Below are 13409 nucleotides of genomic sequence, written 5' to 3' on the forward strand. Positions count from 1 at the left end.
GTTTATGGCTAAGTGTCTTTTTAAAATTAGTCCAGTATTGTGCGAGACCACTGCAGCTGTCAGAAGGAAAACAGGTTGCCATGTAATCCTTAAGTATGTCCAAAGTGCTTATTTTTCCATTGACAGGCTCAGAATATTAGTCTAAGTGTCTTGACAACATTATGGGAAGGATTGCTACAAAAATAAACCTTTTTGTTAAAGAGTAAGATGCTTTTTGTTTAACCGGAAACAGCCAATTTATTGCTCTCCCCAAAGCCACCAGTCTTCATTTACAGAAACAGTAATTTTATCATTTTAAAACCCTCTTCATTTAAGCTTGACAGAAACAAAATAAAACTCACCAAAATCATCTTGGTTTGGCTTTCCACTGCTCCAACAATCACCAACTGTGGTTTTGTCAAAATAAACCCTTTGTTCAGTGCATTAGATTAGCACATTTTGGGAGAGGAGCGAGAGGGAGGTCAGAAAAAAATGAAACCAATACAGCATAAATACCAATACCAACTTCAACTTCAACTTTCAACTTTATTGATGAATATAGCTGTGCTAGAACAAAATCGGCCCACCAATTCTGGCTCTAAAACAGTATTTTCCACAGAGCACGCCGAAGCACACTGCTGTGAGCCAAGTCCAGATGTGCTATGGGATTTTGTGACAACCATACATTATTATTACATACAACTACACAAAAAGGTATGAGTGAATTTTTAATGCACTATGTCAATACTTTCTGTTCACTCATTTCCCAATACAGATACAAATTCCATAACCTAAAGAAAAACTCCTTTTAAAAACTTCTGTCAAAGAGAAACCCAGTTTTCACAGTTTGTGAAGTTGCTAGGGGGTGGAAATTATTCAAATGTGACACATCAAAGGTCCTGATTGATTTATGCCTATTCTTTTCTACCTGCCACCCAGAAACTATGCCTCTGATTGGCTAGTAGGCTCCTTGCCACCTCTGTGTGTTAAGTTGATTAGAGAGGCTATTTAGCATCGATATGAATGTAGTTGTGCCTTGAGATTTTGGCTCACCCTTCAAGTTTGAAAACTACTGCTTTTGGAAATACGGCCCAGGTTGAAAAATACAGATGTTGCCCTTCAACTTTTGATTTCTGACATTTTACCATGTCTGTGCAGGAGCAAGAGCTGTATCAAAAGGAAGGACTGGGAGTGAATGAGGTGCATTATGTTGACAACCAGGACTGCATAGGTAAGTGTCCAAGTCAGCTTCCCTCCTAGCTCACTGTTGATCCTCAAACGTCTTTCCTCACCGTGTGCACAGTTCCTTCTCAAAGGTTCACTGTTTCCCTGCAAAATGTCACTGTTGAAAATGAAACAAAAATTTCTCAGCATTGCGTGTAACAAAATAAACATAAAAACATGATGCAGGGCTTGAGCTGGTTTCAAATGTTAAGAATCAAAGTTGTACATGTGTAGGAGTGTGTGTGTTGATATCTACATGCATCTGTACCCCTGGTGATCCTCGGAAGTGAAAATAGGACCACTGACACTCAGGGACATCATTAAGATGAAGTGTTGCCTTTGAGGGTTTGTGCTGCAAACATAAAATGACTGACAGAGATGTGGCTGTCTGTTGAACCCACACACTGCAAACATACTGAGGATGGTTTAAGTGTAACATCGGCTCACCCACATTGCATTCATTTGGGCCATTCCTCATGCTCTGGGCTATACGTCAGAGCAGCGAGAATACACCTGTCAGAGGGACAAAAATACCGACCTCTCATTATCCAAGACACTGGCATATCGGTGTGTCTGAAGGGAGCGAGCATAATGAGTATTTGTGGGTTTTACGGCCTCCTTTGGTGCAATGAGAAGCTGGAGAAATAATGCCCCCTTGTTTTTGTTGTCTCTGTCCTCGAAACGAATCCTCGAATTAATGGGATGAAGTAGTCAGTGTATCAAGGTGAAGCAGTTTGATTTGTATTTCAAAGGCTGTGATTATTCAGGTGCGAGGTTAACTGACAGCCGTGAATAACATTTATGACTTGCAAATGACCGTTTGGGTTGTCCATTAATTCACTCATCAATCTCCAGGATTTATGCACAGGTGCTTGTTCATGCAAATTTTTTCTAAGGTCCTTGGCTATTAGATTATATTCCAAACACAGCATGGCATATGAATAATTCAGATATATGGCTAAATGAGCATCCTGATGAACATGTTTTGTGCTTTGAATATTCACATCTAGAAACAGTAAACAGTGGAAATTTCCAATAAATGTTAAAATTCATAAACTGAATGGTTAGTGATTTTACAACTTCTGCATCATAATGGCCTCAAGGATTCCCACATCACGTCTGCATAATCACATTTTCAGAAACACCTTAATAGGCATATGTGTGTTTTGTTGTACTTAAGGTATCTATAAACAGACGAATCTTGTGGACTGGAAATATTGTCAGGTCATATATGTTAAGAAGAAGTATTTCAGGTTTTGTCAACTAACACGTGGCATCTGACACGTGCTGTATTATGACAGCAACTGCTGATAAAGCCTAAGTCTAAACACTGGGCAAGGAGACCACTAAAGAGGCTTCATGTGATGCTCCTAAGTGAAACCCTGGGTTTAGGGAAATATTTTTCTCAAAGGACAAACTTAAGATTTAAACTTAAGGTGGTTTAATGAAACCGAGCACAGATTAAGAAGAAACTGGTTAGGCTTCACCCAAGTCATGTTTCAATGTTACTAGACAGCCAGTATGTTTTTTCCTAGGATGGCTAAGTCATGTGCTGCTCTACTCTGCTTCTGATTGGCTTACCTTAACCCTAATCAATCACGCCTCATGCCTCAACCTACCTATAGCTGGCTACAAAGTTGATAGTACCAGCATCAGATCTATACCTTTAACAACTTGCTTGTGTCACTCATAAATGTCCTGTGGTTTTTCTCTGTGTGGGAAAATGCATCTTGGTGTCTCCATCTCCTTTTTGGTCACCATGTAATCAGCCATTGTCTCGTGTTACACAAGGTATTTCAGTTTTAAGGGACTGTTATGGGTCCCTTAAAATTTTCAGTTGAAAATGGTCACTAAGTACCTTCTAGCAGCACACAAATAGCAAAGGCAGACCTATTCAATTACTTTTTTATATTGAAAAAAGTTAGATGACAAGGGGCTGGATGTTTTCATTTTCTCTGCCTGACCTGCAAAGTTAGAAATTTAAATATGTCAAACAATGTACCTTTTTTTCCAGCCTTATTAGTTTTCACTATTGGGAGATAAACATTACGTACAAAAGTAGGGAAAAAACAATTCAAGTATGTAATGCTATATTAGATGTAGTTTGTTGTTGTTTTTTTAAACACATTGTTGCATTTAACATTTTTGTTTTCATTTGGTTTGTCACTCCTAAATTCAGTCTGTGTTAAGACTGTAAATAAGATAAGTGCTTTGCAACAGACATAACAAATAAATGGGCTTATTAGCCAACTAATAAAAAAATGATCTTTTAATATAAACACCCAGAAACTTAAAATGTTAGAATCACAATTATATATATATTATTTCATATTTATAAATGATCAATATGTTGATAGGAGGTTATTAAAGGGCTGGATTATGCAGCAACTGAAGTGGCCTGACTTAGATATTAAAGGGTTTTTCCTTTACAACATCTTAAGGAAATCCTTTAGGTGATTTTATACAATTCATTTTTGCCTAGATGAAAATTAGGCATTGGACTAAAACATGAATCATAATACTGTTGCTCAACTGTTACATGTGTAATTGTTGTTTCCAGACCTAGTGGAAGCAAAGCTGGTGGGAGTCCTGGACATTCTGGATGAGGAGAACCGGCTTCCTCAGCCCAGCGACCAACACTTTGCACTGGCTGTTCACAGCAAGCATAAAGACCACTTCAGACTGACGGTCAGACCTCTTCAGCTGTCCTCTCCCTCCTTCTCCCTCCTCTCTCTTCTTTCACACTTCTCTCTCTCCGTCTGCTTTCTCTGCAGTATTCTGCTATTATTCTCTTTCTTTGTGTACTAGGTTCTTTTGTGAGACCAGGCAGCAATGTAACTGCACACTGCTTTTTTTTCCATTGCGATCATTTTTTACTCTACTTGTTTGTAATAGCAGTTTTGTGAATGACACACAGTCCCGGTCCCTCCCTCTGTTTCTTGTCATTGTCGCTATTGTTCGTCACTCTGCCTGTATCTCTGCAAGCATGAAATCCTTTTAGAACTGCAGCCTTGACACCAATTCAGGCTTAAGATTAGAGGTGCTTGGCTGCAGCCACACTCTACTGCAGGGAGAGTTGTTGCCCAGAGAAAGACTAGTCTATATATTTAATAGGGTGAAAGACATTAATCTTAATCTAAAGTTGAATGTGGTGGTGGTGATACAGTTTTCACACTTAACATAATTTATTGAGGATTTCCTCACTGATGAAGCTAATGAGGCTTAAAAATGCTGCGCGCTCCATTTTATGTAAGAATAATGTTGATAATGGATTTTTGGGTCCTTAAAAAAACTTTAAAACTAATTTCTGCCTTTTTTTTCTGGATTTCACTGCACTTCATTGATCCAAATGTTTTATTCTCCAAACCAGCACTCCTCATTCAATAGTGGTGTGGATAAACAAGATTCTGCTGTAGAGATGGTGATGGGTAGGATTTGAGGGAAATCAATATATATGTGTTTAGCACTGTCATTAAATTTGATTTGAGCTCTTCCTCTCCCACTTAGGTTCCCAGGAAGTCGAAGTTGGCCATTCACAGGAATCTGCGGGATGACGAGGGCTTCATCATCAGGCACTTTGCTGGAGCAGTCTGCTATGAAACGGTAATACTTAACATAGGTGTTATTATACAGAGCTGTTGGAGCTGGGTGTTATTCACAAAGTCCAGTATTTGAATATTTTTCGCCAAACACCTCTATTTATAATGTGTCCCACACACTTAACAGTTACATAAGACAGTGAAGTTACCAGCAGTTAAAGCTCAATAGTCAATGAAGCAAAGTATATTAAACACATTTTAAGATAATTTTCATTGCTGATTAATTATTTTTGATTAACCTGTTCAACTCTGAGGGGACATCCAGCTGCCTGGCTGACGCTCTTGCTGAGGCTGTAGTGGGCTCAGTTTTAAAGCTTGAGTGAAGATGAAACTAGAAGACCCAAGGAATCATAGTTAATAACAAGCATGTCATGCTAATTTGTTGGGAAGTTGGCTAAATAATGCTACACAGTCAGGTTAAGTTTTGAAAAACTGGCATGGCCATATTCAAAAGAGTCTATTGACCTCTGACCTCAAGATATCTGGATAAAAAATGGGCTCTATGGGTAACTAAGAGTCTCCCGAGGCAAAAAATGCCCACATTATGCTAATCGCATGCAGTTTTAGACAAAGTCATGTCGTTTTTGCATGCAGTATAAATGTGTTATTTTCCCCTATTTGAATATTTCTGCATACTGGGTTCCCCAGACAGTATTAAAATTACATAAACTGGGTATGACTGGAAAGCTGGGACTCTTGTGAATTCAATGAAATTCACTTATGATGATGTTAGTCCCCATGGTAGGCTTGTCATTATAGTGAGACCATTTTTGCAACTTGACCTTATTGTATAAAATGACCTATTGTGACATCTAGGATAATCACAGCTTCATGAACCTTTATAACCACAAACTACAGACCTGTGCATTCAGAGGATGAGGCTTTCCTATATATACTGACAATAAAGGGATCTCTAAGTGATCCCCAAAACAGAAGTACTTGCTATCCAGTCTTTCAAAATGCAATTCCTGCAGAAATCTCTAAAATGTCTGATACCAGGTTAAAGCATGAAGTGGACTTATTCAAGGTCATGGGGTCTTAATGGGGTGTTTTGGAGGGATGTCTATCATTTTTATCAGTGCTCAAAAATTGTTAAATTGTGCAACAAATCTCTGTAATTAATGGTGACATAAACTGCTGACATGCTTTCTCCCAATAAGATTATCTGCCCTTCTCTTAAAAAAGACAAAAATGGGTGTATGGTAGCAAATTGGACAGTGGAAGATGTTAATTCATTGTTTGCTTGATCCATAAAATGTCAGATAATACAGTCCAAAATGCCTTAAATGATTAATTAATTATGAAAGTAGTTGTCCTGTTGATCTTCTGTCAATCATCTAATCAATAAATCAACCAGTCATTGCAGCTCTGACATGTTTTTAGCCCTGGTACAAATGTCACAAAAATACATCACTTGTTCTTCGGTTGAGTCAGTGTGTGTTACGTGCTGCAGGCATTTTTCAGACATTTTTCATTTGTTGTGGCATTTTACATCTGTATAAAAGTCTGCAGCAACATAAATGCATGCGTTTGTGTGTTTGTGCGTGTGTCCGCAGACTCGGTTTGTGGAGAAGAATAATGATGCCCTCCACATGTCTTTGGAGAGCTTAGTGTGTGAATCGAAAGACAAATTTATTCGAGAGCTGTTTGAGAACACCAACACCACCAAGGACTCCAAACAGAAGGCGGGCAAACTCAGCTTCATCAGCGTTGGCAACAAGTTCAAGGTCAGAGTGACTTTTTGAGTTTGTCATTGTTTGTCGTTAGACAAAATCCCTGAACATTAATACAACTAACAAAACACATTCTCATGTTTAGCTTACAATAACACTTTTCAATTTCACTGCTGCAAAAAATAAGAAAATAAAATTGTTTTATTTTGTACTAACAATTAATCCGCAGAAATAATAGTTAGATGCTAGAGTGCTTTGTGTTATTGTGGATTCTTTTATTTATTAAATGTTGAGTTTACAAATTTAATAATGTTATTGAATAGTTTGTAATATTCCATTATATTTTAGTTTCTTTTCAGACTTTTGTAACTCTTATCTCTAGACCTGTTCTATAACTTTTCACCTTTCCACTCTTCTTCTCATCCTTCTTTCTCCTCCTTATTCGAGGTTCCCCTCTCTTAGATTTCCTCCAGTCCCCCAACTCTTCCCTCTGAGAAACCCTACCTTGATGGATAAAGCTGGATAAAGTCAGCTTGAGGTATAATAGAGAGGAAGCAGAAAACAGGGGGAGTGGGGAAAAAAACAAGAGACAGAAAGAATGGCGCACTCACAAAAGTGTATAGAGTGAGCCACAAGGACACAAAAATACAATTCCAGTCTTATTTTGACCTGAGGTGTCTAATTCCAGTTGTTAAATTACAAAAGCTGATAAACCCTCTGTGTCCTTTATTCACTAAGTCATGTAATGAATTTGCCTCATTCTTCACTGACAAAATTCAGAAAATTGGACAAGCTGTGTTTTTTCATATCACGTAAAAGCTCTGTATTGTCCTTGCATCTACTTAAAAGCAATTCAGCTAGCATGACACAATTCACTCATATAAACCATATATGCTTTGAGAAAATTGTGCAACATTTGAAGTCTTCGTCTCGCTGCCTTGAGTGTTAGTATTATTAGACCTCAGTGCTGCACTCAACACAGTCATCTCCAGTATATATTACCTGTTGATTCCACTGGGCATGGCACATCTGGGCCACGGTCATGAGTTTTTTTTTACGGGTCTTGTGTTTTGAAAATTGATTGGATCCTTTCTGCTTCTATCTGACTTCTTGCCTGATTCCTGCTTGATCTATTCTGTGCAGATCAAAGACAGACTCAGCGCATATTTGAAGTGGAGCTGCTTCTGGGACACACTGTTGTCCAATATAAAGATATTATATTGTTTTTGTGATATGAGACTAGATAACATCTTAGATTTTGGATACTGTTATATCATGATATGCATTAAGTGTTGTTTTTTCCTAGCTTTTAAAGGCATTATAGTAAAGTGATGTATTTGAGTTGTTTAATCTACAGCAGTGCATCACATTCTATAAAATCATCAGTACTTGAGAATTTACGGTATGTTGTTTTAGAGAAAATACATTGTGGCATAGCCTAAAAATATTAAGGTATTATTTAAAGGCTGCATTGCCCATCCTAATTGGGTGTGCAAAAATTGAAACTGAATTGATTTTCTTTGGACCTAAAGTAGAACAATTAAAAGTCAGCTAGTCAGCTGTTCAGCTTCAGTTGCTAACACTAAACACCAGACCAGAAAAAATTGGTGTAGTCATGCAATCAAATTTTAACATCTAAATGACGACAATTACAAAAGCAGCCTACTGTTGCTATAAGAATATATCAACAGTTAATAGATTTCAGCACAATTTAGAAAAACTTGTCCATGCCTTTTATCTTCAGTATGTTCAGCGACTGGAACGCTGTCTTTACAAGTCTCTCTAAAAAGTTAATAAGAGAGCTGCAGCTGATTCAGTCCTCAATAAGACCAGGAGACTGGACAACATCACTCCAGTTCTCTGATCTTTACACTGGCTTTAAAATTCTTATTTTGGTTTATGAAGTACTGAATGCTTTAGGGCCAAAACACATTTCTGATCTGCTGCTCTGTTATGAACCATCCAGACCTCTCAGATCATCTGGGATGGGTCTGCTTACTGTCCCCAGAGTCAAAACTAAACATAGAGAAGCAGCGCTCAGTTTTTATGCTCCACATATCTAGAACAAACCCCCAGAAAATTTGAAGTCTGCTCCAACTCTCAGTTCTTTTAAATCAGGGCTTTTCTCTTTGCCACTGCATAAATTCAATTTGGGACTATTTTCATATCTTGACTGTAATTTTTATTCTGCTATTTAATCTGTTCTATTTAATCTGCTTAAATCCTATCAATGTGTGTCTTTTAATGTTGTCTTTAATGATATCTTGTGTTTGTTTTATGTCTTGTCTTAATGCTTTTACACCTTATGTAAAGGACTCTGAATTGCCTTGTTGTTGAATGGTCCAATACAAATAAATCTACCCTGCCTTTGTCTTTGCATGACTGTTAACTCTGGTTTCCCCCTTTTCTCACCTGTTAAGAGTTTGCGTGTCACTAGTGCCTCATTTGAAATGTCTGTCTGGGTTACCTTCATCACAACAAACAAAATATACCATTAAACATTTATCATAATCATTTCCTTTTGTCTGCTTGCACACACAGACCCAGCTGAACCTATTGCTGGAAAAGCTTCGCAGTACTGTGAGTAATATCAGTTTCATTATCTATTTTCCAGAGATGTTTTTTTGCTTGCCTGTGCAGAATTAATATAATATAAATTACCTTTTATTCTACTGAATAGGTACTGGAATGTGTTAACCTATCACAGCACTACTATTACATACATGTTGTTATTCAGATACCCGTTATAAAGATGGCAGGCACAGAGTGTGAAGTACTGTGCCAAGACAGCTGAGTTTTTCCTGATTAATCTTTGTGTGTAGGGCTCAAGTTTCATCCGCTGTGTAAAACCCAACCTGAAGATGGTGAGCCACCAGTTTGAAGGAGCTCTGATTCTGTCACAGCTGCAGTGCTCAGGTAGGACCAAAAACACTTTTTTCACAGGTGTTCCCAGTTTAAAAAACTACAAAAAATTGCAGCATAAGTACAATCAATCAGATGCCTGATAGGGCCAGTGTTCAAAAAAGCTTATTCAAGCTTCATTCAAATAAGCTTCATTCAAATAATTTTCCAGACATTGCTCTGTGAGGGACGTTACTATATATGTCTGCTCTGTTATCTGAGACTTTGCTCTACCCTGTCTGCGTCTGTCTGTCCTTGTGAGCAGAATCCCAAATGTGAGTAGAGCGTACTGACACAGACACACACAGGTTTGTGAAATGGAGGTCTAACCTAAAACAGCATGCAAGTAGAGATGCAAAAGAACATTCATTGGGTCCTGGAGAAACCATACGACAGGGTTGAAAATGATGGCTTAATACAGACTCACTGTCAGATTTGTCATAAATACAAAGTAACAAACAAAGTCTGATAAGTCTGCATGGTTTTTGTAGGGATGTTTGTCAGGCACAGTTTGTCAGGCACAGTTACTATTATTATTATTATTATTATTATTATTTATTTTTTTTTATTTTTTTTTTATTATTACTAGTAGCAGTAGTAGTAGTAGTAGTAATAGTAGTGGGTGAAAGTCTTGGCTGGATGTCATCACTGTCACTCTAATTTCTTATCCCACTTATGGATATTTCCAATAATTATGAATCTCTTATCTTAGGCTGACAGATCAGTTGCTCCCTGTTCTCCACCTGATTTATTCTTTTCTTCTGGTCTGTTTTTGTTTTTTTCCAAATCAGCTTTAATGTCAAGCCATTTCTTTTTCACTTGAGAGACAGTCTGTTTCTCCAGGGACTCAACATGCACTGGTTCAGTTGTGGCAGCTCAAGGAATTATTTTTACAAGTCGCAAAAGTGTCCCTTTTCTGTCTTCCTCCTCAGACACAGGCAGCACAGCTACATGTCCGAGGTACACACTGAATGGGGAGAGACAGCACTTGGCGCTGGTAGAAAGCTGGTGAATTAGAGAAATTAAAGGTTATTTCTTGATAGTTTCACAGCTCTTATGATCTAAACACAACAAAACATTCACACTCACTGCAGCAGTGTGTGATTCTGTGTGATTGTGATGTTACAACAACTTTACTGCTTTCTCCATGACACTTTTCTATGCAAACGTATTTCCTTATATAGAAAAATGGGGGTGTGACAGTATAAAAATTGCAGTCAGTGGGCATGACTCTGTCAGTTTAGAATGATTCTGAATCATTAACATACACATGATGGTAAAAATAACTTGGCGGGTGTGCCTGTTTCATGAATTGGACGGTAAGTTTGCATTTTATAGTGTCCTGTTTCTATTTTTTGTTTGTATGTGTGTTTGTCTTAATCAGGAATGGTGTCGGTGTTGGACCTGATGCAGGGGGGCTTCCCCTCCAGGGCCCCCTTCCATGAACTCTACAACATGTATAAACAGTACATGCCTGACAAGCTCACACGCCTCAATCCACGACTCTTCTGTAAGGTGGGATCACATATGAAAATTCTGTAGTTTTTCCATCACTGGAGAAATGCAAAGTGTACTATTGGGTTCAAATAATTAGCTAATCTGTTTAAAATAAAGCTTAATTTCATGTGTAAAAAAGCCTATCACCACACAGATCCATTTAGGAAAAACTTAACTCAGATAAATAATTAAAAAGATAGCTCAGATTATTTTAAATGAGGTTGTATGAGATACTTATCCATAGTCAGTGCACTACCTTCTGTAGATGCAGGTCGGATTGATCCCCATTTTGGTGAAGCAGAGAGGGGCACTGGAACAGAAGTTAAGCACTGAACTATGGTGGACAAACTCAGTAACAAAATGTATTTCAGACACTTAAAACAGGCCTAAAACGATCAATATCAGTGTAACTGTATAGTATATTTAGAATATTTTCACCACTAACCTTGCTGTCAGACAGCTTTTTACAATGGGACACTGTGGCTATATTAGCTAAATATCACAACAAATTTCTTGCTCAACGAGATTCTATTGATAGAATGAGTAATTTTACCTTGCAGAACATGGGATATGCTGCCTTAAACAGTTGGTTTCTTTGTTCAATTACTTGACTTATGTGTTCTGCAGCGTTAGTTTGGATTCACATAAGTCACACAATAACACAAACAAACTAGCATATCAAGGCAGCAGTAGACCAGCAACTCCTGTATTCTGCGAGGTAAAATACTGATTTTGCCAGTGGTTGGTTTGGACGAGAGCAATATTTGGCTCATATCACTGCAGTTCCCTGTCAGAAAAGAGTGTCTGACAGCAAGGTAAAGCGGTGAAAATATTCTAAATAACATGCACTTCAACTGATATTGCCTTTTTTTAGGTGGGCCTGTTTTAAGTGGCTTAAAGCTGTCCACAGTGGCATATTGCTTTGCTGGTGCTCCTCTCTCCTTCTCCAAACTGCCACCTACTGTAGGTAGCACGCTGATTTTGGATAAGTACCACATACAAACCCACTTGAAATAATCCAAGCTATCCCTTTAACTGTTTATGTTTGTTAATGTCATTTCCCAAATGGATCAGTGTGGTGATTGGCTTTTTACACAAGTCATAAGGTTATTATCTTAAACAGATTATAACAGATTATGTGGTTGATTATAAACAGAACTATTTAGTGCCTTATATTTTTACCACATATACAATGTTGCTGTGTCACTGAATGTGAATTTTATTCATCTGTAGGCTCTGTTCAAAGCTCTGGGACTGAATGACAATGACTTCAAGTTTGGATTAACTAGAGTGTTCTTCCGCCCTGGAAAGGTACAGCAAAGTGAATACATAATGCATTAATGTAGGTTATTATGCAGAACTCTATAGAACACAGATAGACAACAAGGATCACAGCTTAATTTGTGTTTTTGTGTCTGTGTGTGTGCATCAGTTTGCTGAGTTTGACCAGATCATGAAGTCTGATCCAGACCACCTCGCAGAACTGCTGAAGAAAGTCAACACCTGGTTGGTGTGCAGCCACTGGAAGAAAGTCCAGTGGTGTGCCCTGTCTGTCATCAAACGTAGGTTGAATGCACTGAACAACAGAAGTTGTGATGAGTAACTCAAGAAGTCACAATACAAGTATCTGTAGTGTGGATTAGCAATGATTTAGATTGTCCTTTCTAACATGTAGTTATTTTGCAGCCCCGATTCATGGTCCTTTAATATAAAATCCCACAAGTATTTCCATGTAACAAGTCATAGCATTAAATAATTTGCAAATATAATCTATAATTTGAAACAAAAGAGAATGTTTGGATAATGAGGGAGGAAACATATCGACATTATAACATGGTAATTACCAATTTTGACTTCCAGGATTTTTTTGTGATTCTGAAGGTGTTAAACTGATGGTAGCCTTTAATATTGTGAAAACATCAACCTATATTACCTCATTATTAACAGGAGATTATCCAAATAATGTCATAATGTTACCAGTTTTATCCCAAATGCTGCACTGATTTGCACAATTTTATTATTAGCAGGTTACCATATTGTTACCAAAATATTACTATAATATTGCTATAGTTTTGCCTCATTGCTCTGTTTAAATGTGTGTTATTACCAGTGTTGGGCAATCTACGTGGGAACTGTAAAAAGATGCTTTTTACTTATTACCACTAAAAAGTACCTTGTTGGCAGCCTAGTTGAACACAATTGAACTGCTGATCCGGTGAACACCTGGAAAGCTTTTGTTGTCAGTTGTCTAGATGCCAGTTGTAGTGGATTTAAAGTATGACTTCCAAATTAGATTGTGTAACTACAAGTTCTCCCTCGAGAAGCCAAACAAACTTCTGACAAGACTTCTACCTGTGGGAAGTGTGCCTCTCTCCCTCTCCCTCATCTTTTGCAGATGATGTGTCCTGCCACACGTACATGTCATCCTAAATAAGCCTACTTCAAAAAGTAACTCAGTAATTCAGAGTTACTTGAAACTGTAACTGTAATATAATTACTGCCCAGTGCAAGTTATTACACTTTGTTTTTGTCCCCT

The 13409-nt window shown here is 37.8% G+C and overlaps 1 protein-coding gene across 1 annotated transcript in view; it reads left to right on the top strand.

Moving 5' to 3' along the window:
• myo6b (myosin VIb) overlaps window positions 1-13409 on the top strand; it is a 56034-nt gene that overhangs the window by 19054 nt on the left and 23571 nt on the right. Inside the window, exons 15-23 of the mRNA XM_084741907.1 lie at window positions 1138-1210; window positions 3764-3891; window positions 4711-4806; window positions 6359-6529; window positions 9017-9055; window positions 9298-9391; window positions 10761-10891; window positions 12107-12184; window positions 12306-12435. Of these exons, the coding sequence (XP_084598033.1) occupies window positions 1138-1210; window positions 3764-3891; window positions 4711-4806; window positions 6359-6529; window positions 9017-9055; window positions 9298-9391; window positions 10761-10891; window positions 12107-12184; window positions 12306-12435 (940 nt within the window). The remainder of the gene's footprint in view (window positions 1-1137; window positions 1211-3763; window positions 3892-4710; window positions 4807-6358; window positions 6530-9016; window positions 9056-9297; window positions 9392-10760; window positions 10892-12106; window positions 12185-12305; window positions 12436-13409) is intronic.

Source organism: Lutjanus erythropterus, chromosome 18 (assembly GCF_056507025.1).
Source record: "Lutjanus erythropterus isolate fLutEry1 chromosome 18, fLutEry1.hap2, whole genome shotgun sequence".
Taxonomy (NCBI): Eukaryota; Metazoa; Chordata; class Actinopteri; order Lutjaniformes; family Lutjanidae; genus Lutjanus; species Lutjanus erythropterus.